This window comes from Calliphora vicina, chromosome 3 (genome assembly GCF_958450345.1).
Source record: "Calliphora vicina chromosome 3, idCalVici1.1, whole genome shotgun sequence".
In the NCBI taxonomy this organism is placed as follows: Eukaryota; Metazoa; Arthropoda; class Insecta; order Diptera; family Calliphoridae; genus Calliphora; species Calliphora vicina.
The window spans coordinates 124,049,330-124,077,306 of NC_088782.1; the positions used below are offsets into that span (position 1 = coordinate 124,049,330).

The window sequence follows — 27,977 nt, forward strand, 5'->3', positions numbered from 1 at the left end:
ATAAAATTTTATAATTTAATTATAAATTTAATATTATTGTTATATAAACTTAATTACAGAATTTTTAATTGTTCATTTTTGGATTTGAAATTGTAAAATGTCATTTGTAAATTAGGATAAATGATAAATTGATGAACAAATAAATATAAAAAAATATATATATTTACAAGAATATATAAAGGATTTCTGTTAAATTTCAAAGAAAATTTTCTACAAAATTAAGTACAATTTAATATTAAGTTTTAGGGTTTCTTTCAACAGACATATTTATATAAAAAAATATATAAAAATTTATGATTTTCTTTTTATCTAGTGGGTTAAAAAGAAACTTGTCTTTGCTATTGTTTTCTTTTTAAAATTGTTTAACAAGAAATGTTTTTTTATAAGTTTGTAACTCAGGCACTTGTAGAGATAAAAGAAAATAAACTTGAGTTAAAAAGTTTTGATTAATTTACTTAACTTAAAAATGTTTAATTATGGCTGTTTTAAAACCTTTGTTTAGAAATTTCTTATCTTTAATTTAAAAAATCTTTATTTTAAATTCAATAAACATTTCAAAGCCTACTTTAAGGCTTAATATAATTAACCGTAATATACATTCTCTAACAGCCTTAAAGTATGCTAAGAAATTTTACTCCGTTAAAACTTTATCAAAAACAGAAAATCTAAAAGAACATAAACACTAAAATTACTTCTTTTTTTTTACTCACTTGTCATAAGGACAATTTATCTATCAACATTTGTATTAGTTCTAAATATCACGCCGTACGGCAGGCATTTGCATACTCTACCGCATCATGTAAAGTGGGGAAAATTTCAAACGGACCATCCCCCAAAGCCATACTATGCACCAACGTATCATACACCCTGTCCGAGGGACTGGCTATAAACATGCGTATGCTGCGCTTTTCCAGCTCCTTCTTAATGTCCGACAACAGCTTACAGCCGGCCACATCTATGTGACCCAGCATCGAGAAATCCAGCACCAAGTAGCGGAAGGAGGAATTTAAATTACTAAACGCACTGCCGCCATTAATGGCGGTGGGTAAAGAACCATTTTGTGTTACGGGCATGTAGGAAGCTCTACGCATTTTTTCATTGTCCATGCCCAAAGCATTGTAGAGATTTTTGCGGAAATACAGTGAGGTAGCAAAGTTACAGGAACCAATATAGCGGAAAATTTTCGTTTCGGGCACTTCAAAGGCATTGCGATGATGACTGATGTCCACATACACCGCCGAGGCTTCGGGTATATAGCCCAGCAAGCAGGAGTAGGGCTTCAGGCCCTTGATGTATAATGCTAACAGGGAAATACAAATGCCAATTAAGAGACTGGAAAGAAAATGTAAGAGAAAACAAAATAAAAATTAAATTTCAGGTTTATGGAAATAAAAATGGGAATTTTAATTTCTGGGACTAAATTCTTTGAGGGGATTTTTGCAAATTTTTAAAATCGAGTAAAATTTAATTTTATATTTAAATTTTTAGAAAATTTTTAAAAATTTCAAAATTTAATTTATGGGGGATTTTGCAATTTTTTTTGGGAATTCAAAATTTTGTTTTAAAATTACTTAAAAGAGAGTAAAATTACATTTTATGTTAAAATTTGTGGAAATTTTCAATTCCCAGATTTAACCTTTAAGGAGATTTTTGTTAAATATTTTGGCAATTCAAAATTTCTGTTTAAAAACACTTAGCTAAAGTCATATTTTTAAGTTTTCTAGAATATTTTCCTTAATTTTGTAAAAAAAAAAAAATCCGGGGAAATTTTGGGGATTTTTAAAAAGTTTTTGGGAATTCACAAAATAAAATTTCTTTTCAATTATAAAGCTATTTTCCTTCTATTTTATTTTCCTTAATTTTGTGAAAAAAAAAATTCGGGGAAATTTTGAGAATTTTTTAAAAGTTTATAAGGAGATTTTTTGCTATACATTTTGGGAATTAAAAATTTTTGTTTCAAAAACACTTAGCTAAAGTCATATTTTTAAGTTTTCTAGAATATTTTCCTTAATTTTTTAAAAAAAAAAATCCGGGGAAATTTTGGGGATTTTTAAAAAGTTTTAGGGAATTCATGTGGGGATTTTTATAAAGCTTTTGGGAATTCACAAAATAAAATTTATTTTCATTTATGAATAATTTTCCTTTATTTTTTTACATAGAAAATTAATAAAAACCAACAATTTTTAATTTCCCGGGAAAAAGGGAAAATATGGGGATTTTTATAAAGTTTTTTGGAATTCATAAAATAAAGTTTATTTTCATTTATGAAGTATTTTCATTCTTTTTTATATAGAAAATTAGTAAAAATCAAATATTTTTAGTTTTCCGGGAAAACGGGAAAATGTGGGGATTTTTATAAAATTTTTGGGAATTCACAAAATAAAGTTTATTTTCATTTATGAAGAATTTTCCTTTATTTTTGTACAGAGAAAATTAGTAAAAACCAACAATTTTTAAGTTCCCGGGAAAAAGGGAAATTTTGGGGATTTTTATAAAGTTTTTGGGAATTAACAAAATAAAGTTTATTTTCATTTATGAAGCATTTGTCTTCTTTTTACAGATTTTTTTCATAGAAAATTAGCAAAAACTTTAAACTTTTTGGGAATGAGGGGATTTTAATTAAGTTTTTGAAATTCTCAAAAAATATTTTCTTTCTTTTTATGAAACATTTTCCTTCTTTTTTTATAGAAAATTAATAAAAATCAAAAATTTTTAATTTCCGGGAAAAGGGGAAAATCTGGGGATTTTTAAAGTTTTTGGGAATTCACAAAATAAAGTTTATTTTCATTTATGAAGCAGTTTTTCAACTTTCAATGAAAAATGGTAAAATTTGGGGATTTTATAAAATTTTTTGGAATTCGCAAAATAAATTTTCTTTACGTTTATATTTTTACATAGAAAAATAGTAAAAATCAAAAATGTTTTTGGGAATTTACAAAATAAAGTTTTTTTATTCATAACTTTTTACAGAATTTTTTTTGTAAATTCAGGAAAAAAGGAGAATTTTCAAAATAAAGTTTCTTTAAGTTTATGAAGCATTTTCATTCTTCTTTACATAGAAAATTAGTCAAAATCAAAAATTTTTAGTTTCCCGGGAAAAGGGGAAATTGTGGGGATTTTTATAAAATTTTTGGGAATTCACAAAATAAAGTTTATTTTCATTTATGAAGCATTTTCCTTAATTTTTATAGAATTTTTTTGTAAATTTCATAGAAAATTAGGAATAGGGGAAAATGTGGGGATTTTTATAAAGCTTTTGGGAATTCACAAAATAAAGTTATATTTCGTTTTCTTTGTTTTTAATAGAATCTTATGCAAATTTCATAGAAAATTATAAAAAATCGAACATTTTTAATTTCCAGGGAAAAGAGGAAATTTTGGGGATTTTTGAAAAATATTTAGGAATTTACAAAAAAAAGTTTATTTTGGCTTATAAAGACTTTTTCTTTTAAATTCTTGAAAAATTTACAAATTATATTACATTTTACTAGAAAATACTTAAGGATTTTGCTTAATTTTTTTAGGAATCCAAAAAGTGGTTGAAAATTTTGCTTAATTTTTTAGGAATTTAGAAAAAAAAAGGAAAGTGAATTGTTTTAAAGTCTGTTTAAATGGCTTACCCAATATCAATATCTATGAGTACCACACAGATAAAGGTGCACAACCAGGTTAATACCTCCAATTTGCCTTGTTTGGCAAATTTCTTTAACTCCTTGGCCTGCATAAACATGGGCTTCAAGGCCACTATAATGACACCGGCCAAGACGCACTAGAAAGAAATAAAAGAAATTATAAAATTTCGACAATTTCATTAAATTTTAAAAACTTACCCTGGGCAAAAAGGCAAAAAAGGGACCCGTCCAAAACAATGTCATCAATATCAATAGGGCGGAAACCAAAGAAGCCAATTGTGAGGCTCCTCCCGTCTGTTCTTGTATCAAAGATCTTGACAGAGAGGCAGCCATGGGTATACATTGGAAGAAACCACCCACTATATTGCCAATACCCATGGCAAATAATTCCTGATTGGGTCTAACTTCATAAGAATGTTTTTTGGCGAAATTCAAACCCAAAGACATGACTATGGAATAGGTGACAATGGCTATGGCTATAGAGTCAACCACCAAGGAGGGCACCAAATCAAATCTGGGCAACACGGGCATGGGCAGACCTTTTGGAACCTCACCCACTAGTTTAATGCCGTAATTTTCATTAACATTGATTAGCATGGAAATAACAGTGCCACCAATGACAGCTATAAGCTCGGCGGGCAGGGGAAAACGGCAACGCTTACGCAGCCAGGGTTTAATCAGCTCATTGCAGATGGTCATAAAGATGATAATGCCAAAACAAAAGATTATGGCGGCCAGATTGGTTTGGGGTATGGCCTTGCAGAGATCGATAAGGGTGTAAACGATTTTAAAGGCTCCCTTGTGGCGGGGCACTGACACACCGAAAACATCTTTCAATTGACTAGTAACAACATGGCAGGCAGCACCGGTGGTGAAGCCATTAACCAAAGGCTCACTAAGTAATGAGGACAAAGTGCCCAGTCTGAAAAAGCCCATGGCAAGCTGGAGAGAAGAAAAATAAATGAATTAGTTTCAATTTTATAATTATTATTAAATGATTAACTCACATGCAATAAGCCCACCGTAAACGCCAGCGTAGTGACAATTTCTAAAGGAGTGGGCGGTGCCACACCCCCAATCGCCGTCGCCACTACTTCAGCACCCGACGTAGAGGTCTCCGGACTATAACTTTGCACCACCTTTAAAGTCATCATACTGGCCACCGCAAACGTACCAATGGATATATGTTTCGAGGTGCCCAATATCATATACACCAGGGTGGGAAATATGGCCATGTACAGGCCATTGCCGGGTGAAACACCCGCCAATATACCATAGGCCATGCCATGAGGTATATGCATAATGGCCACCGTAAAGCCAGCCATCACATCACCCACCATATCACGTTTGGGCGAATATTTCGGCAGCCATTGTAAAATGGGCATAATGCCGGCAAACATGGACCAAAAGGAATAATTATGCCAGCATTGTTTTAGGCTCGAAGGTATACTCTTGTCGGGAGCATTATAGCCGGTTTGTTTGATCACCACCTCATGTGTAAGGACATCCCTGTGGACATCATATTTAGGCTGGATTTTGGGCTTAACACTATTTGTAGTAGTGGTCAAGGGTTGTTTAGCTCTAATAATTAAAAAAATTAAAATAAATCAATAAAATTTCTTTATTTAAATACAAAATTTCTTAAAATACTCACTCTATATTTTCTTTATTATTGGACATTTTTGTTATTTTATAGTCTTTCAAATCCTCATCGGTATATTTAAAGGAGTATATACTGGTTGTGTGAAATAATTGTAAAGGTTTCTCTTTTCTTAAAGCTTGTTTAGAGGTCTGTGGTTTCTCATGGCCTTGGTGCCTTGCTGTGGGACGTTTAAAGTTGGTTAAATTAAACGAAGTACCAGCTTCGTTAAGGGTATTGTGTAATTGTCGTCCTAGATTATGTTGATAATAGTTAAAAGCTAGCTTACGTACAATGTTTAGGTTAAAAGGATTCTGCAAGAAAGAAAACAAAATTTTAGAATTTTTAATAAAAAAATTTAAAATTTTCAAATTAATACTAAAACTAATATAATTAATTAAAATAACCAAAAATTTTCTACAAACTTTTTAAAAAATTTAAATTTTTTTTTAAAAAATTTTTATTTTTCAAAAATTTTCAATTAAAACAGTTAATTAAAATAAATTTTTCATGAATCTATATTAATTTTAAAAAGAGCTTTCATTTGCTTTAGATTTTTTTAAGCTAGCTTTAAAATGAGAATACACTCCACATACGTTCCACTAGCTAAAATAAGGCTTAATAATAAGATTTTGATAAAAGAAATCAAGAAAACATAAAAACTATTGAGAGATCCACATGAAACACAATCAAAAACATTACATTAAAAAAAAAAATTCGAAATTTTTTAAAATTATTTTTGGAAAATATTTTTTAATTTTTCTCAAAATTGTTAAACAAAAATATGTAAATTTAAATAAATTTAACGGGTTTTTATTACAGTTAATGTCAGCTTTCATTTGCTGTCAATCTTTTTTAGCTAGCTTGAAAATCAGAATACAATCCACATACGTTCCACTAGCTAAAATAAGGCTTAATAATAAGATATTGATAAGATATTGAAATATAAAAACTATTGTGAGATCATTATGAAAACAAATTAAAAAAATTAAAATTTAATAAAAAAAAAATTCGAAATTTTTTAAAATTATTTTTGAAAAATATTTTTAAATTTTTCCCAAAATTGTTAATCAAAAATATGCTAATTTAAATAAATTTAACGGTTTTGTATTACAGCTAAAGTCAGATTTCAGTTGCTGTCAATCTTTTTTAGCTAGCTTGAAAATGAGAATACAATCCACATACATTCCACTGGCTAAAATAAGGCTTAATAATAAGATATTGATAAAAGAAACCAGGGAAAAATAAAAACTACAGTGAGATTATTATGAAAACAAATTAAAAAAATTACAATTTAATAAAAAAAAATCGAAATTTTTTAAAATTATTTTTGGAAAATATTTTTTAATTGTTTCCAGAATTGTTAAACAAAAAAAATGCAAATTTAAATAAATTTTTTTTATCTTGTATTACAGCTAAAGTCAGCTTTCATTTGCTGTGCAATTTTTCGAGCTAGCTTGAAAATCAGAATACAATCCACATACGTTCCACTAGCTAAAATTAGCCTTAATAATAAGATTATGATAAAAGAAACCAGGGAAAAATAAAAACTACAGTGAGATCAATATAAAAACATATCAAAAATATTACAATTTAACAAAAAAAAATCGAAATTTAAAAAAAAAATATATTTTTTTCTACTTTTTTTCCCCATAATTGACGAAAAAAATATATAAAAATTTAACTGTTTTGTATTAAGGTTAAAGTCAGCTTTCATTTGCTGTGCAATTTTTCAAGCTAGCTTCAAAATCAGAATACAATCCACATACGTTCCACTTGCTAAAATTAGCCTTAATAATAAGATTTTGATAAAAGAAACCAGGAAAAAATAAAAGCTTCAGTGAGATCAATATGAAAACATATCAAAACCTTACAATTTAACAAAAAAAAATTCGAATTTTTTTCCTAAAATTGTTAAACAAAAATATAAAAAATTTAAATGTTTTGTATTAAGGTTAAAGTCAGCTTTCATTTGCTGTGCAATTTTTCCAGCTAGCTTGAAAATGAGAATACAATCCACATACGTTCCACTTGCTTAAATAAGCATTATAATAAAAATTGGTTAAAACATATCAAGCTAAAATTAAATCTATAGGCAGTTACAGATGAAAACAATATAAAAAACACTAAAATTTAATAAAAAAAACAAATCAAAATTTTCCAATATTTCTTTTTTTACCAAAAATTTTATTTTTATAGTAATAAATTATATATGAATGCAAACGTTTTGTATTAGATTTTAAAAAAGCTTTCATTTGCTGTCAATTTTTTTGAGCTAACATGAAAACGGGAATACAATCCACATACGTTCCACTTGCTGAAATAAGCTTTACAAACAGATTTTCAATAAATAAAACCTATTAATATTCAATTTGTAGACAGTGCTACACAAAAAATTAACTAAAGTGATATAAAATTTATAAAAAAAAATCAAAATTATAAAATTTTCATACATTTTTATTACAAAATTTGAATTTTTTATTCGAAATCCTTTAAATTATTAAAATTTAGGCTGCCCAGAATCGCAAATAAAGTCAGCTATCATTTGCCATCAATTTTTTTAAGCTAGCTTGAAAATGAGAACACATTCCACATACAATCCACTTTCTACAATTAGCCTAATATTAAGAATCTGAGCTTATAAATCGAATTAACAGTATTTTTTAAGTCCTTTCTTTATGTATAAATAGAAGAATATTACAATTTCTTTTTTATTTTATTTTTCTAATTTTTTCAATGTATTTTCTTTGAGCTTTGAATTTAAGATACAATCCACATTAAGCCACTTACACTGGTTATACAAAAGTTTACAGTTTTGTTTATTACTTATTGTTTATTTATTTTATAAAGTGTTTGCTCAAACATTTAACAGTTTTTTTTATTTAGAACATTTTTGCACAGCTTTCTCTTGTTATTGTTTTCATTAAATACATTTTTAATATGTTTTTTTTTAATGTAAAAATTTACCACTTTTTCTGTCCGAAATTTATTTCTTAACCTCTACTAGCAAATCCCCACAAACTATTAGACTTTTTCCATACCAGCACTCATTTTATAGCTCCAAAACCTAAAAAACAAAATCTCTATGGAAATTTCCTTTACACTTCACAATTTTTTGACATTCAAAATTCCAGAAATAAATCAACACAAAAAAAAAGTACTTTACATTTAACCCAATAGAAAAGTACGAGACAACACCACGGTTTAAGCACACGAAAGCAAACAACGTTTCCAATTTGTGGCGCTTTTAATATTTATGACATTTGGCCCCAGCCAATAAACCAATTGAAAATACAATATGGCAAGAGCAAAAAAAATATAAAAGAAAAAAATATGAACTGATATCAAACCAAAAGCAGCACATTTTATTCAATTAGAAGTTAAGTTATGCACAAACAAATGTATATAGATAGACATACTCATATGCTTATATACTTAAGCTACTAACACTTAAATAACTACAATGGTTTGTTATATATATTTTTTTTTAGCCATAACTAACCAGGCTAAAATCTAATTGTCAACTGATAAGCAAAGCGTTGAAATTCACATGTTATTTGAGGCGTTAAAAACAACATTCGAACATATTATTGATGAGCTCAAATATTTATGTACCTACAATATGTAAAGAGGAATAATAAAACAACTGTTCAAAAAAGTAACATCAATCACTTTGCTAAATATATAGTCAAAACAATAGAGAAATTACTGTCATAAAGGGAAAAACAATAAAATTTTCTTAAACAAAATTACTTAAATTTTCAAAATTTTAATTGTTTTGAATTGTTTTCGACATTAGCTTTGATTTGACATAAATTTTTCTAAGCTAGCTTGAAAATGAGAATGCGTTCCACATATGTTCCACTTGCCAAACTAAAACAAATATTAAGTTAAATATTAATTAAAATTAAATTCTTGGTCATTTCTATATATAATAATAGAGAAATATTATAATTTAATAAAAATAATTTTCAAAAATTTTAAATTTTTTTTACAAAATTTTAATTTTAATAAAATCTTATAGAAAAGTTTTAAAATTAAGCAACTATTCATTGTTTTTAATAGTGTTTGCCAACAGCTTTTATTTAAAATAAATTTTTCCAATCTAGCTTGAAAATGAGAATACGTTCCACATGCATTCCACTTTCCAAACTAAAACAAATATTAAGAATCTAACCTTGTAAATCTAATTAGAATTAAATTCTAAGTCACTTCAATCCATAAAATTGGAGAAATATTATATTTTAACCAAAATAATTTTCGAAAAATTTAATTTTTTTTTAGAAAATTTTCATTTTATATAAAATCTTAAAGAAAAATTTAAAAATGATGAAACTATTAATTGCTGTTAGTAGTATTTGCCAACAGCTTTCATTTAACATCAATTTTTTTAAGACAGCTTGAATATGAGAATACGTTCCACATACATTCCACTTTCCAAACTAAAACAAATATTAAAAATCTAACCATGTAAATCTAATTAGAATTAAATTCTAAGTCACTTCTATCCATAAAAATGAAGAAATATTATAAATTAACCAAAATAATTTTCGAAAAATTTAAATTTTTTTAGAAAATTTTAAATTTATATAAAATCTTAAAGAAAAAATTAAAAATTAAGGAACCATTAATTGGTTTTAATAGTGTTTTCAAACAGCTTTCATTTGCCATTAATTTTCTTGAGCTAGCTTGAATATGAGAATACGCTCCACATACATTCCACTTTCTAAACTAAAATAAATATTAAGAATCTAACCATAAAAATCTAATTAAAATTAAATTCTAAAACATTTCTATCTGTAAAAATACAGAAATATTACAATTTCATAAAAAAAATTTAAAAAATTTTAAATTTTTTAAAAAAAAAATTATTTTTGTATAATCTTAAAGAAATGTTTTAAAATTAATTGCTTTTAATAGTGTTTTCAAACAGCTTTCATTCGCCATTAATTTTCTTGAGCAAGCTTGAAAATGAGATTACGATCCACATAGGTTCCACTCTTGATATGAAGAGAAATATTATGAATTTTATCATGTTAAACTAATTCCTGTGTTATCTATAATCTTTTCTATATATAAAATCACATAAATTGTGAATATTATAATTTTCAAAAAATATTTTTCTTTTAAATAAAATTTGGAAAAAATTCTTCAACTAAATTTTAAAATTTTAGAAACTTTTAAAAGCCCTGAATAGCCTTTATCACCAGCTTTCATTGCCTATTAATTATTTCAATCTAGCTTTAAAATGAGATTACGATCCACATACGTTCCACTAACTAAATTATAGCTTATAATAACTATTTGAATTTTATGTTTCCTTAAAAATGCTCTACAGTTTATCTATAGTTTATTTACTTATCAAACTACAGGTATATTTATTTCATATTTCTTTTAAAGATAACCATGTCCAACTATGCTAAAACAGTGTTTCAAACAACTTTAATCTACATATTTTCTTTTAAACATTTTAGCAATATTAAAAAACAATTTCATTCATTAACTAATATTAATAGAGTTTCACCCACCCTTTTTATATTACGTGGCTTATCCATAATTTTAAACAATTATCGCATTCTTTTTCAAGGCTGTCTTTAACAAAAAATCCCCAATGTACTTTCAATCATAAATGTTCACTAGAATTATTCGTTTAATTTAGTTTTTTTTTAGCTTTAAATAGAAATAGAAAAGTTAAACATTATTTAACCAATAAATTGATTTTTAAAATCATTTTTGCATATAAAGCTTTATATTTAGTTTATAGTTGAATTAGCATGTTTATTGAAATTGAATACGCATTTATATCAAAAATTTATTGTAAATAAATCAAATAAACAAATAAATAAGTGAATCAGCAAAACTGCTACATTTTTAAGCAAATAATGAGAAATGTAAATAAATGATTTGCCTATAAAACGAAGCGACTTGATAATAAATTTTCATTATTTATTTTAAAGAAAACAAACACATATTTATAAAGATTTTTAAAATTTTACAAAGCAACAGTGAAGTAAAAAGCTGTAACCATGTTGATTATTCAAAAAATAAATAAAAATGTTATATTTTATTTGTAAAATATGTCTTAACATTTATGGTAAGACATAAATATGTCATGACATATTTTTGTAAATTTCGACAAATAAAATATTAACTTCTATAAAAACGATGAAAATAAAATTTTTGAATGTTATTTGTAAAATATGTATTAACATTTATGGTAAGACATAGATTATGTCATGAAATATTTTTGTAAATTCCGCCAAATAAAAAATATCTAATATAATAAAAAATGAAAATATAATATTTGAATGTTATTTGTAAAATATATCTTAACATTTATGGTAAGACATAAATATATCATGACATATTTTTGTAAATTTCTCCACATAAAACATTAATTTATATAAAAAAAATGAAAATATAATATTTGAATGTTATTTGTAAAATATATCTTAACATTTATGGTAAGACATAAATATGTCATGACATATTTTTGTAAATTTCTCCACATAAAACATTAATTTATATAAAAAAATGAAAATATAATATTTTTATGTTATTTGTAAAATATATCTTAACATTTATGGTAAGACATAAAATATGTCATGACATATTTTTGTAAATTTCATCAAATAAAACATTAATTTATATAAAAACAATTAAAATATAATATTTTTATGTTATTTGTAAAATATATCTTAACATTTATGGTAAGACATAAATATGTCATGACATATTTTTTTTAATTTTCGACAAATAAAAAATTATCTAATATCAAATAGATGAAAATATAATATTTATATGTTATTTGTTAAATATGTCTTAACATTTATGGTAAGACATAAAATATGTCATGACATATGTATGTAAATTTCCTCAAATAAAACATTATCTAGTATAAAGAAGATGAAAATATAATATTTGCATGTTATTTGCAAAATATGTCTTAACATTTATGGTAAGACATAAAATATGTCATGACATATTTATGTAAATTTCCTCAAATAAAACATTATCTAGTATAAAGAAGATGAAAATATAATATTTGTATGTTATTTGTTAAATACGTCTTAACATTTATGGTAAGACATAAAAAATGCCATGACATATTTTTGTAAATTTCCTCAAATAAAACATTATCTAGTATAAAGAAGATGAAAATATAATATATGAATGTTATTTGTAAAATATTTCTTAACATTTATGGTAAGACATAAAATATGTCATGACATATTTTTATAAGTTTTCCAAAATAAAACATTAACTTAAATAATAGATGCAAATATAATATTTGTATGTTTTTTGTTAAATATGTCTTAACATTTATGGTAAGACATAAAATATGTCATGACATATTTTTATAAATTTTCCAAAGTAAAACATTAACTTAAATAAAATAGATGAGAATATAATATTTGTATGTTGTTTGTTAAATATGTCTTAACATTTATGGTAAGACATAAAATATGTCATCGCATATTTACTTAATTTTCCGCAAATAAAACATTTCCTAATATAATAATGTTATTTGTGAAAAATATATTTACATTTATGGTAAGACATTAAATATGTCATAACATATTTTTTAAATTTTCTTAATGAAACATTGACATTTAAAAAAGGCGATTAAAATGTAATATTTTTATAGTATTTGTAAAATGTATCTTAACATAAAAATCATGTCTTAAGATTTATGTTAAGATATTAAATATGTCACGACATTTTTTGTTTAAATTTTCCAATTATAACATCATCTTATACAAAAGAAGATAAAACTGTAATGTTTATGTTATTTGCATAATATGTCTTAACATTTATGTCATGACATTTTTTTTTAATTAGCCATAAAACATTAACCAATGAAAAAAATGTAATATTTTATGGTATTTCTAAAATATTTCTTAACATATACAATATGTCTTAACATTTATGTTAAGACATATATATGTCATGACATATTTTTTTTTAAATTTTTTTTATTTTCTATAAAACATATAAGAATTTTTTTTTATTAAGAATTTAAAATTTTCTAAATTTTTTAAAAAGTTTTACAAAATTTATTTAATAAAACTAGAAAAATTAACAATATTTTTAGCAACTTTTAATGTATTTATTACTAACTATCATTTGCCATCAATATTTTCAAGCTAGCTTTAATATAAGAACACAATCCACATACATTTCACTTTCCAAACTAGGCCAAATATTAAGAATTCAGTAGTTCAAATATATTTATAACATAAATTTCATATTTATTAAATATATCAAAGTACATTTATTAAAATTCGTTGTTGACCTGAAATTTTTATTGTTATTATTTGTTAAATACTTATTTATTTAATACTTTGTACCCATTTAATTCTATTCTATTCTATTTTTATTTACTCTTCATTAAATTTAGCTTGTAATGTTCTACTTTCAAATCATTAAACTAATGCCGGGAATTTTATTTATTTACAATATGTAATTAATATACTTTACAAAGAATCGGAAAATAAAATTATAGTTAAAAGATTTCGCTGTTAATTAAACAGTCGTGTGTTTGTTTTTTAATCAGCGTTTATTATTTTTTTTTTTTGCAAAAAAAAAATATAGCCAGACATTGACAATATGATCACGTTGTTTGCTACAACATTTCTACATCATCATCATTGCCTTTTATAAAACGGGTTCATACTTGTACATAATACGCGTGTTCGTTCATAAAACGCAACAAATAGCGACGTAACATAGAAATACTTATACATGTGAATAGTCTACAAGTAGTCATATCAAAATAAATACTGTAAAACAGCAGACACAGACACTTGAAATTAAATGTTTATAAAAAAAAGTGGCACTTGAATAACAAGTTAAATAGAGACATTTTATTTAAAAAAATGTAGAGATTTTACATTTTTAGATGTTTTTTTATTATTGCCAATGTTTTGATAAGAAAATTTAAAAAAAATATGTCATGACATATTTTATGTCTTAACATAAATGTTAAGACATATTTTACAAATCACATACAAATGTTATATTTTAATCTATTTTTTTTACATAAATCATTGACTTGATTTATTTGGGAAAATTTACAAATATATGTCATGACATATTTTATGTCTTAAGATAAATGTTAAGACATGGCATTAATGTTATGACATATTTTACAAATAAAAATATAAAATGTTTATGTATTTTTTACATTAGTTATTAATTGGAAAAATTAGAAAAATTGCTTGACATATTTAATGTCTTACCATAAATGTTAAGACATATTATGCATATAACATAAAAATATTAAATTTTTATCTTATTTTATATAAGCTGATGTTATAATTGTAAATTAAAAATAAAATGTTATGGCATACTTAATATCATAACATAAATGTTAAGACATGATATTTATGTTAAGACATATTTTACAAATAATATCAAAATATATCATTTTAATAGCTTTTTTTTAAATGTCAATGTTTTATTAAGGAAATTTAAAAAATATGTCATGACATATTTTATGTCTTACCTTAAATGTTAAGACATATTTTACAAATAATATAAAAATATTATATTTTTATTTATTTTATAGAGGTTAGTGTTTTATTTTGGAAAATCTACAAAAATATTTCAGAACATATTTTATGTCTTACCATAAATGTTAAGAAATTACATTTATGTTAAGACATATTTTACAAATAAAATAAAAATATAACATTTTTTTTTTGTATTATATAAGTTTTAATTTGGGAAATATAAAACAAATATTTTATGTCTTAACAGAATTGTTGATGTTACGACATTTATATTAGACAGAAACCAATCAAAACATTTATAGTTAGAAAATATTTATCTAAAATTTATTTTCTAACACTTGACATATCATAATGTGTCTTAACAGAAATTTCAGACCATAAATATTTATGGTAAAACATAAATATGTCATGACATATTTTTTTTTTATAAATTTCCATATAGAAACATGTTATGGTGTGCCAAATGTGAGGATATTAATTTTAAATAGATCTTAACATGTAATTATAAGTTTTCTGTCTTACCATAATTGTCCATGTCAAGACATTTATGTTAACATAGAAGATATTTAATGCTAAATCCCGGGAAAATAATTTATAAATAAATGTTTAGTGCTAAATCAACTTGACATTACTGATATCATGACAGATTTCTGTTATCAGACCTCACATGATAGTTTTTTTGTCTAAGTGAAATTCTTTGCTTTAAAAGGGTTTACTGTGTTCATTGCTTATTACTAGTTGTGTGTGGTTTTTTAATGATTTTTTTTTATATTTTTTCGGTCTTTATGTCAAGTTCAATGTAAACTGCTGTGAGACTTTTTTTAAGGTAATAAAAAGCAACAACAAAAGATTAGTTACATAATAAAAAGCATAAAAGAAAATGTAACATAAATGTTTTAAAGCAACAAAATTATATTCAGAAAGGAAATAAAATTTAAGGCCAAAAATAAACATAATAAAATAGACAATGAAATTTAATTGTAAATGAAAATATGGTTCTATCTCTTAAGTTATATTTCACAATTTGTTTCAAGAAAAGTAAAAATCGTTTTTTTTTTTTGAAATTTAAAATTTTTCTGAAAAAAAAAATTTTATGTCTTAACATTTATGTCATGGCATATTTTTTTTAAATTAACCATAAAACATTAACTTTATATTTTATGGTATTTGTAATTTATATCTTAACATATACAATATGTCTTAACATTTATGTTAAGACATAAATATGTCATGACATAATTTTTTTTCAAATTTCCTTATTAAAACATTAGAAATTGTAAAAAACATTTAAAAATGTAAACTCTTTACCTATTTTTATTAAAATGTCTGCATAAATATAAAAAATGTATAATTTTTGTGCATTAATATTGATTTTTTTACCTTCCACTGTCATTTAATTATATATAACTAAAAACAATTAGTGGTTTACTTTTAATGAACAAAAATTATTAATTTTTGTATTTTTTTTTTAATTGTTTTGCAAAAGCTTTACAAAAAATTTTGTGTTTTTCTCGTAAAATTTTATTTATACTTTCAATTATGGAATATTCTCACACCATATTCTCAAGTATTAGTCATGGCCAATTATAAAACATTGAACTCTAAACAACAATTAATGTTTCTTAGTAAACAATTTCGCAAAATTTAATAATGAAATATTTTTTTATAATTTTTGCAAATAAAAGATAAAATTTGCATTGTTTTCTTTATTTTTTGCAAAAACAAAATAAAATTTTATTGTTTTAAGATTTAAACATAATTTATTTAGTTAAACAAAAAAAAACAATTTACTAAACAAATTTAAGATAATATATCTGTGTTTAAAAATAAAACAAAAAGAAACAGGTGTTTAAGTTATACTAAAAAAAATTAGCGGCATTTGTTTAAAAGAGAAATGAAAAGAAAAGTTGAAATAAATTATAATTTAATATAAATATGCAAATAATAGCAAAAAAAAAAAAGATATAAAACTATAAATAACAATTAAAATTCATTTAAACAATAGTTTTGCTGACAGTGTAGAAATACCAAAACAAGAAAGAACAGTAAATCCAGACAAGAGAGTGAGAGAACGAATACAAGTAAGAAGAAGCTGAATAATAAACCGTTAACTTAAGCAAACAATAATATTTATGTTTCATTAAGGAAATTAACGGGGACATAAAGGAGAAGCAGACAGTAAAGAGAGTGAGAGTATGAGTAAGAAGAGCAATAAACCGTTAACTTAAGCATTAAAGAAATTAACGGGGACATCAATAAACGAGAACAGAAGCAGGGATGGAAAATTTAGAACTTAGAAAACATTGTATTGTAAATTTAACTACTGAATTGTTGCAGTTTCTTAAATCCAGAGACAAATGAAAACAAAATATCAAGAATTTGTATTTGTTTTCATGAAAATTCTATAGTTTTTAAAAGGCTAAGCAACTCAAATAAATGTTGGCCTTGATTTTAGTTTTTATTTGTATTAAAAATTTTTGAAATTTTCAATATTTTGTTTTTGTTTGCCGGGAATATAGAAAAATGTCTTATTTTTGACAATATTTTAAAACTTAACGAAACTTTAATTTCTAAACCAAGAGTAATTTAATAAAGATTAGTATTGTTATGGTACTAAAAAAATCTAGAAAATTTTTTAGTTTTTGAAAAATTTAAAAACTTAACGAAACTTTTAATTTTAAACTAAAGCATTTTGAAATCATTTCTTTCCTGATTTCTTTAACTTAGTTCAGCTTGTGTTTAATTTTAAAATATTTTTGAAATTTTAACAATTTAAAAAACTTAACGAAAGTTTATTTTCTAAACGGAAACTATTTAACATAATATTTTCTTACATTTATATAGCTTTAAAGAGTTAGTAACTAATTTTGTTAAAATTTCTTTGTTTCTAAGATTTAAAAAACTTAACGAAACTTAAATTTTTTTAGTAACTTTACTATGAATGTTTTGTTTCTATATTCATTTAGCTACGATAATACTAATTTAAATTCTAAAGAAATTTCGTAACTTAGTTGATTTAAAAAAACTTAACGAAACTTTATTTTCTAAACGAAAGGTATTTAACGAAAACTTTTTATATATTTGATTAGCAGTGTTGAGCCTGTAACTAAATCAATAAAATTTTATTTTTTTTAATGATTTCAAAAAACTTAACGAAACTTTAATTTTTTAAGGGAATTTATTAAAAATAATTTTTTTCTATATTTATTTAATTTAGTTAAAATAGCTTTTAGTTCTAAAGAAATTTCTTCATTTGTAACATTTAAAAAACTTAACGAAACTTTATTTTTGAAACAGACAGAACTTAACGAAAACTTTTTCTATATTCGTTTAGCATTTTTGAGACTGTAATTATATCAATAAAATTTTATTATTTTTTATGATTTAAAAAAACTTAACGAAACTTTAATTTTTTAAGGAAATTTATTAAAAATTATTTTTTTCTATATTTATTTATCTTAGTTAAAATATATTTTAATTCTAAAGAAATTTCTTCATTTGGAACATTTAAAAAACTTAACGAAACTTTATTTTCTATACCAGTAAACGAAAACTTTTATCAGCTTCGTTTAGCATTATTAAGGAGCTAATAAAATCAAGACAAATTTATTATTTTTGAGCATTTAAAAAACTTAACGAAACTTTATTTTTTCAAAGCAATTTTACAATGAATGATTTGTTTGTATGGTTATTCAACTAAGTTAATAAAGCAATAATTTCTAAAGAGATTTTGTTATTTAGGCGATTTAAAAAAACTTAACGAAAGATTATTTCTGGAGCCAAAAAGAACTTAACGAAAATTGTTTCTAAATTCGTTTAGCATTGTTTAGCACCTTAAATATTTATTGTTTTAAAACATTTTATTTTTCAAACCAAAACTTTTCTTTAATAATTTTGTTTACATTACTTAAATTAATTTAATTTTCAATTAAATTGTACAACATGTTCATATTTTTTATGTTTAAAAATACTTGAAAAACTAAATTTTCTTATAAATGCTACAAAGAATCTCAATAACATTGAATTATCCATCCCTGAGTTGAACACAATTGTTTGTAAACAAACCAGTTGAGTAAATATAAAACATCGTTAACTCTCTCTCAGTTATATAAACAAGAAGAAGAGCTGGATTTAAGGAGAAGTAAAAATAACTTCCTTTTCCTGTAGAGTAACAAAAAACATGTTTGTAAACAAACCGGGAGTGAGTGCAAGCTAAATAAACCGTTAAATACTCTCAGAGAGGCAGGTTAAGATTATTGTGAATGAAATAAGGCATATTAAAGTTAAAATTACTTATTTTTTAAACAATTTCTTTAAAAAAAACTTATTTTCAGGGTATTATTTTAAATTTCCTTGATGCTTAAGAGAAAATTAATTGTTTTTACATTAATTCCATTAAAATTTTTTATTTTATTCTGGAAATATTTAAAATTTATTTAATTTTTGTTTAAGTTGTAGACTAAACTGAAATGTTTTCAGGTGGATTATAGGGTATAACATGTAATAAAATAATTTTAATGATAACATTTATTATTATTTATTTTGTTTAATATAATGTATTTCTATATAAAAAACAGACTGTTGTACAAAGTCTATTTTTGCAATTATTAAATTGTATTTGAAATAAAATTTATGATCAATTATTATTTAATTAAATTGACTCATAGGATTTGATAAAAACAGTATTAAACAAAGACGTTAATTATCACAAATAAATTTAAAATGATATAAAAAAGCTAAAAATAATAAAATGACCTAAAAAAAAACTCAATCCCCAAATTTGTCAACTAAAGTTAAAAAATAATTCTTTATATTGCTTTAATAAATTATGAAATATTTGTTGTTTTTTGTACAATAGTATCATAAAGAAAACTTTTCCATTTGCTGCATTATTAATTTCTTTATTAAAGACAATTGAGACTGATTGTGCCGGGCTATTAATTGAATAATAAATTGTGTTTTGTTAAGTAATTTGTTTATGTTAATGTGTATAAAAATTTCATTTCAATTTCTTTGAAATTATTATCATAATCATCATTCACTAAATGCATATTTCTTTTAACACTTTCTTATCTCAATAGCAAAATATTATTTTATGTCTATTATAAATCTAATAATGATTTAGATTTTATTTACAATGTTTGTTTTTCAAAGTGCTAAAATGATAAAGGAATTTAATAATAATTTATCATTTTATATTGAAATGTTGAAATTTTGAGAAATTTTTTGAAAATATTTTTTTTTTTAAGAAAAAATGTATGTTGAAATCAACTTTCTTTAGCCCCCAAATAATTTACATAAATGATTCATACATCAGTATATCCGCTATAGTCGCGGTTCGAATGCTATTTAAAATCGAAAAAATCGGCTCACAAATGGCTGAGATATAAGCAGAAAATCACGACTACCTCGTTTTTGAACTATTTTTCTATATCTGGGTTACTAAGACATTAATGTAGACAATATGGATATCTAATGATAGATATTTCAAAGACCTTTCCAACGATGTATATAACGCCATAGTAATTCGGACCTACAATGGGTCAAAATTTAGAAAAATATTTTTTAAACCGATTTTTTTTTTCGACAAACAAATTTTTTCAACTCTATTTTTTCACTAATAAAATTGATTTCAAAAAAAAAATTATTTTTTTTTTTTTCACAAAAAAAATATTTTCATCTTTTTCCTAAAGAATACTTTGGTGAAGGTTATATAAGATTCGGCTTAGCCGAATATAGCTCTCTTACTTATTTTTTTTCTCTCTAATTGTTTATAATCATTATGATTGATAAAAATATACGTAGTTTACATACCTATTCAGGGTCATTATGATAAAAACTTTCATAAGTATTTATGTATACAAATATTTATATACATACAATAAATATTTATTTAAACACATAAATACGTTATCTACATACATATATTTATTTAAGTAAATATGTTCAACCTAAAAGTACTTAGTTAACAGCTTTTTTTTATTTATAATAATATTTATTCATCATCATTATAAATAAATCATTTAAAATAGTTTTTTTTTTTAATCATAACCCTTGAAATAAAATTATGTAGAAAATTTCAGTCACTACTAACATAGATAAATACACATAGATCGGAAACTCTCCTGTCAAACACCTAACTCAGTTGTCAAAAATCTGAGTGAAAACAAAAACAACACTCATTTGTGTGATTATTTTGATTAATTTTTATAATTTTTTACTTAATTTTGAGATTATTAATTAAAAATATGTGGTTACTTGATAAAAGTAATCGGTTACTTTATAAAGTAACCATAAAAAAATGAAAATTTTGTGTTAATTTGAACTTAAGTTGAATTTATCGTTCAGTTTTGTGATTTTTTTTTTTAAATAAGCGGTTATTTATTAAAAGTAATCGGTTACTTTAGAAAGTAACCATAAAAATCACGGAAATTTTGTGTTAACTTGAGCGTAAATTGAATTTATTGTTTAATTTTGAGTTAATTAATTAAAAATAAGCAGTTACTCGATAAAAGTAATCGGTTATTTTATAAAGTAACCATAAAAATTACGGAAATTTTGTGTTAATTTGAGCTTAAGTTGAATTTATTGTTTAATTGTGAGATTATTAATTAAAAATAAGCAGTTACTTGATAAAAGTAATCGGTTACTTTATAAAGTAACCATAAAAAATATAGAAATTTTGTGTTAGTTTGGACTTAAGTTGAATTTATTGTTTAATTTTGAGATTATTAATTAAAAATAAGCGGTTACACTATTAAAGTAATCGGTTACTTTAGAAAGTAACCATAAAAATTATGGAAATTTTATGTTAATTTGAGCTTAAGTTGAATTTATTGTTTAATTGTGAGATTATTAATTAAAAATAAGCGGTTACTTGATAAAAGTAATCGGTTATATAAAGTAACCATAAAATATATGTATAGCAATTTTGTGTTAATTTGAACTTAACTTGAATTTATTGTTTAATTTAGAGTTTATTAATTAAAAATAAGAGGTAACTTGATAAAAGTAATCGGTTACTATACAAAGTAACCATAAAAATTATTGAAAGTTAATTTGAGCTTATGAGTTGAATTTATGGTTTAAATTTGAGATTATTAATTAAAAATAAGCGGTTACTCAATAAAAGTAATCGGTTACTATACAAAGTAACCATAAAAATTATGGACATTTTGTGTTAATTTGAGCTTAAGCTGAATTTATTGTTTAATTGTGAGATTATTAATTAAAAATAAGCGGTTACTCAATAAAAGTAATCGGTTACTATATAAAGTAACCATAAAAATTATGGAAATTGTGTGTTAATTTGAGCATAAGTTGAATTTAATAATCAGATTAGTGATCATTTTTTTTTTAAATAAGCGGTTACTTATCAAAAGTAATCGCTTACTTTCCAAAGTAACCACATAATTCTATAAATTTTTACTAATTCTATAAATTTTTACTAATTTCTATGTTAAGTAATTAAAAATTAATGGTTACTAACTAAAAGTAATCGGTTATTTCATAAAGTAACCATCAAAATTTCGTTCATTTTGTATTAATTTGAGATTAAGATGAATTTAGAGTTCAGTTTTGTGATTAATTTGTTAAAATTAACGGTTACTTACCAAAAGTAATCGCTTATTTTATAAAGTAACCATAAAAATTTTGAACATTTTGTATTAATTTGAGCTTAAGTTGTATTTACTGTTCAGTTTTGTAATTAATTGTTTAAAATTAACGGTTACTTACCAAAAGTAATCGGTTATTTTATAAAGTAACCATAAAAATTATGGAAATTTTGTGGTAATTTGAACTCAAGTTGAATTTAATAATCAGTTTCGATATTAATTTTTTAAAATTAACGGTTACTTACTAAAAGTAATCGGTTATTTTTTTAAGTAACCATTAATATTTTAATAAAATTAATACTACTTAATGTTGTAATAAATTTACTTTTTAACTGTAAATAAACTTATTAAAAAATAACTGGTTACTTATTTGGTTTTTTTTTAATTTATTAATTAAAATTAAATGTTTAATTTTATGGTTAACTTATTAAAAATTATAAAAATTTTTCAATTAATAAAAATGTCTTAAGCTGAATAATGAAATTTTTTAAATTTTCAACAAAATTTCTTAGCTGAATTGGCATTTGTTTAACAAAACTAAAAAAATTTTAGTTTTCTTTCGCTTAATGCGAAATATTTTCATATAAACTTGCTGCAGTTTTAGTATGCATTTATCTTTTTTTATAACTTTGTTTAATTTTTTAAATATTTACCTCATAAACTTTGAGATATTTACAAAAGACTTAACAATTGTTTAATTTTTAATTAAGATTTAATTGCTGTTAATAAAAATAAAAAAAAAAATAAATTATTACCCAACATTTAAATGTAATGGCAGCAATTTACAGGTTATTAAAATTTAATTACATATTTATAATAATTGTTAAATGTTAAAAGAAAATGACTTGACTTATTTTGAAAAAAAAAATGACAGCAATTGAAATCATAAATTTGTTATTAAGAAATTGTTTCATGCGAAGCTAAAAAAGTCTTTCAAAACCACTGTATTATGTCTTTAGGAACTTGAAATTTCCTACTGTTATCATAAAAAATAATCTATCTAAATTGCCTTTAAATAACTATTTTCCTTATCTTTTATGGAAAACTTAAATATTTATAACTTGGTAACCAATACAATATTGATTTTTTATTCAAAATCTTAACTAATTAAGGGATTAATATAAAAAGTCAGGTGTGCCTAAAGACTATAATAAAATCATAGATTAAATAATGAAATATTCAAAAATCTAATAAAAATTTAAACAAAAATTCTTCTAAATAAAATGACAATGATTTTATGTGCTAAAAAAAATACCACAAAAAAAGGTTTACAAATTCATTTTAATACAAAACTATCCTCTAGTTCCTTAACTTGACAAAACAAAACACGTCCAAACCATTTAACACTTTTAAATCGCATTTTAATGAAAACAATTAAACACCATCATTAAACAAAACCAAAAAAATTTAAATGCAACACTGCAATTTCACACAATAACAATAAACTTGTTGTTATTGTTGCGGTTAATGGCAATGTTATTGTTTTTGACGCCATTAAAACAAAGAGTGAGAAGGGGGTGAGAGTGGGGAGTTATTATTGTTGCTCCCTCATAATAACAAATAGTGGGAGGCAATTAAAAGAGAAAAAACAACTCACCAGAGATGAAGTATAAACAAGAAAATCAAAACAAAAACACATATGATTTGTTTTTTTTTCTTTTTAATTCATGTTTACATTAAAACAAAGTGCAGCTGTACTCGCTAGTTAACATGCAAATTGGAATTAATTATAATTAAAACAAAAAAACAATAATTAAAACGACTACACATGTTAGCTATAATAAAAATAAAACTATTTATAATAGGCAGCTACAATATTCAAATTAAAGAACTGAATAAAAACAACAACTAAACTAATGTTGTGGGTAGGTAAGTGAATGAATGTCTGTCTGTCTGTCTGCCTAAGTGAAAAAACTGAGTGTCAAATAGTTTTAAAAAAATGTATAAAAATAAATTTCTTATTAAATTAAAAACAAAACAAACCACAAATTAGACCAAAAGAAAAATAAACAGGTGTTTGTCCCCCTCCCCCTTTACTTTATATTTGTAAAGAACAGGCGTTAGCTAATGTTTTTTTTTTATTGTATTTTAGGTTACAATGACCTTTACCTCAGATTATAAACGTAAATTGGAAGGAAAGTAAAAACTAAAAGTGTTTCGAATGACAGCTAAACACATGCAAAATTAAAATTACAAGAAATTGCTTTTTTGGTTTGAGTGAAAATATGATAGAAACTAGAAAAACTTACAAGTGTTGTTTTAGTTTTCTCATAGTTTTTTCTGGTAATTCATTCTCACCACTTGGGTTTTTGACAACTGAGTTAGGTCTTTGACAGGAGACTTTCCGTTTTATGTGTATTTATCTAGGGTTTTAACATTAATTGTATTCAAAATAGATTTTAAAAGCCCTAATAATTTTATAACTTAAGTTCACAATTTATAAATTTAAATTGATTTCAAACTTAGATTTACTTAGCTGAATTGCTATATTTAATAATAAATAGGTATATTTTTTTCAGAAAAAATCAAAAAAAAAATCTTATTTTTCTTAAATTTACTTAGCTGAATATAATTTTTTTTCAATTAACTTAGCTGAATAGCATAATAAGCTAGCTGAATTAAAATTTTATAAGCTAAACTTAATTCTCTATAATTTCTCCACAAATTTTTTCAGCTGAATAGTAAAATAATTAAGCTGAATTGGTTATTTAGCTAATAATTATAATAATTTTCCATTTTTACTGAGATTTACTTAGCTGAATAGCTAAATAAATTAGCTGAATTCAATATTTGCCTAATAAATTACATAACTTAAAAATTTTCCTCAAATTTATTTAGCTGAATTACAAAATATTTCAGCTGAATTGAATTTTTAAATAATAAATAAAATTATTTTCTAATTTCTAAGAAATATAATTAGCTGAATAGCAAAATAACTTAGCTGAATTGAGTTTTTAACAAAAATATTGCACTCTTTTAAGATTTACCTGAAATTTAGTTAGCTGAATTGCCAAATAACTCAGCTGAATTGGATTTTTACATAATAATTATAATAATTTTCAAGTTTTACTGAGATTTACTTAGCTGAATAGCAAAATAACTTAGCTGAATTGAAGTCCTACCTAATAATTATAATAATTTTCAATTTTTACTGCGATTTTTTAAATTTTTTTGAAACCTGTTTAAATTTAAATTAAATTTTCTTGAAATCTATTTAGCTGAATTGCAAAATAATTCAGCTGAATTGATTTTTTACCTAAAATATTACACTTTTTTTGGATATCCCTGAAAATTATTTAGCTGAATTGCAAAATAACTTAGCTGAATTGGATTTTTAACTAATAATTAGAATAATTTAAAATTTTTACTGCGATTTACTTAGCTGAATAGAAAAATAACTTAGCTGAATTGAATTTTTAACTAATTAATAAAATTAATTTAAAATTATCATCAAATTTACTTAGCTGAATAGCAAAATAGTTCAGCTGAATTGAGTTTTTAAATAATAAGTAATATTATTTTTAAATTTAAAAAAAAATTTACTTAGCTGAATTTTACTTTTTTAAAAATTTCTTAAAATTTACCTAGCTGAATTGCAAAGAGACTTAGCTGAATTGGGTTTTTTTTTAATTCACAAGAAATTTAGCCAGCTGAATAGGAAAATAACTCAGCTGAATTGAGTTTTTATCTAACGAGTTGCATTATTTTTTTATTTTCCTGAAATTTACTTAGCTAAATAGCAAAATAACTTAGCTGAATTGAATTTTTGCCTTATAATTTTAAGATTTACTTAGCTGAATTGAGTTTTAAGCCAATTAATAAGATTCTTTTAAAATTATCATCAAATTTACTTAGCTGAATAGCAATAAAATATAACTGAATTGATATGAACTAAACTAAACCTCATAATTTTTAAATTTCCTAAAAATGTATCTAGCTGAATTGCAAAATAAGTCAGCTGAATTGAGTTTTTACCCAAGAATTACAAATATTTTGTATTTTGACTGAAATTTACTTAGCTGAATAGCTAAATAACTTAGCTGAGTTGAGTTTTAAGCCAATTAATAAGATTATTTTAAAATTATCATTAAATTTACTTAGCTGAATAGCAATAAAATATAACAGAAATGATAAGAACTAAACTAAACTAAATTCTTATTTAATTTTCAAAAAATTGAACCAGCTGAATGAAAAAATAAGTCAGCTGAATTGAATTTTTAGCTTATAAATTGCATTATTTTGAAATATTCTTGCAAATTATTTAGCTGAATAGTAAAATAATATATTCTGCATAGCTGAATTAGATTTTTTATTTATTTCAAAATTTTAGCTTAGCTGAATAAGTTAATTTTTGCCATTCGAAAAAAATTCTTTAGCTGAATTAGGTTTTAAAGGCATTTCATAGAGATTTCTTAAGCTGAATAGTGAAATTTGTAAATTTTCCATAAAATTTCTTAGCTGAATTAGGATTTAAAGGCAATTCATAGAGATTTGTTTAGCTGAATTATGAAATTTTTAAATTTACAACAAATATTTTTTAGCTGAATTAGATTTTAAAGACATTTCATAGAAATTTCCTTAGCTGAATAATGAAATTTGTAAATTTTCCATAAAATTTCTTAGCTGAATTAGGTTTTAAAGGCATTTCATAGAGATTTCTTTAGCTGAATAAAGAAATTTGTAAATTTTCCATAAAATGTCATAGCTGAATTAGGTTTTAAGGAAATTTAATAGATTTTACTCCAGCAGAATATAATAATTTTAATGGTAGCTTTAATTTTTGAAAGCTGAGTAATGAAATTTCATAACCGAATTTTATTTAATTCATGATTACTTTATTTTTGCTTAGCTGAATAAATAATTTTTTGATATTTGAACAAAATTCCCTAGCTGAATTACGTTTTAAGGTTGAATAATGAAATTTTTGAATATTCTCTACAATTTCATAGCTGAATTAGAATTATAAAGCATTTTCCAACATTTTTTTGTTCCAAATTGTCTTTTTTGTTCTAGCTTTTTTCACGATAATTTATTGAGATGTGTTAAATTCTTTCCACAAACAATTTTCTAATATTTAAGTAAAATTTTATACTTAATTGTTGAATTCCTGTGTTTTTTAAGGGATTTTTTGTTCGTTATTAAATGCCAATTATTATGATTATGTAAAGAAAACCAATAAAAAAACTGGAAATCAAATTTAACATACAATTAAAATTAAACATTGAAATGTTACCTTTTTTTTGTAATTTATTATAGTTGCTTGATGTTTTTGTCGTTGCTTTGTTAGTGTAGTAACAACAACTCGTATTAAAGTTGTAGTTTATTTAGTTAATGTGGTTGTTGTAGTTGTTTTTATTGTTATCACAGTCAAATGTTTCAAAAATCTATATACAACATGTGTGTATATAAGTTTTTGTTGTTGTTTTATTATTATTTATTTCTTATTGCTTGGTTGGTGATGATGATGATGAGTTTGCTGTTTTTGTTTTTACTTTTATTTTGTTTCTTCTTTTGTTTTAATTTGTTGTTGTATTAAATAGATTTGCTATGTACCTAGTCATCAATGTTGGAGAGA

At 23.4% G+C, this 27,977-nt stretch overlaps 1 protein-coding gene across 1 annotated transcript in view; it reads right to left on the bottom strand.

The window, feature by feature from the left end:
- Nucleotides 1-432: 432 nt before the first annotated feature.
- The window catches only part of Prestin (prestin), a 28,460-nt gene continuing 915 nt past the window's right edge, over nt 433-27,977 (bottom strand). Inside the window, exons 2-7 of the mRNA XM_065504705.1 lie at nt 27,636-27,955; nt 5,287-5,585; nt 4,640-5,213; nt 3,831-4,574; nt 3,621-3,769; nt 433-1,332 (exon numbers count right to left, since the gene is read on the bottom strand). Coding sequence (XP_065360777.1) covers nt 759-1,332; nt 3,621-3,769; nt 3,831-4,574; nt 4,640-5,213; nt 5,287-5,312 — 2,067 coding nt within the window. The 5' untranslated portion in view covers nt 5,313-5,585; nt 27,636-27,955 and the 3' untranslated portion in view covers nt 433-758. The remainder of the gene's footprint in view (nt 1,333-3,620; nt 3,770-3,830; nt 4,575-4,639; nt 5,214-5,286; nt 5,586-27,635; nt 27,956-27,977) is intronic.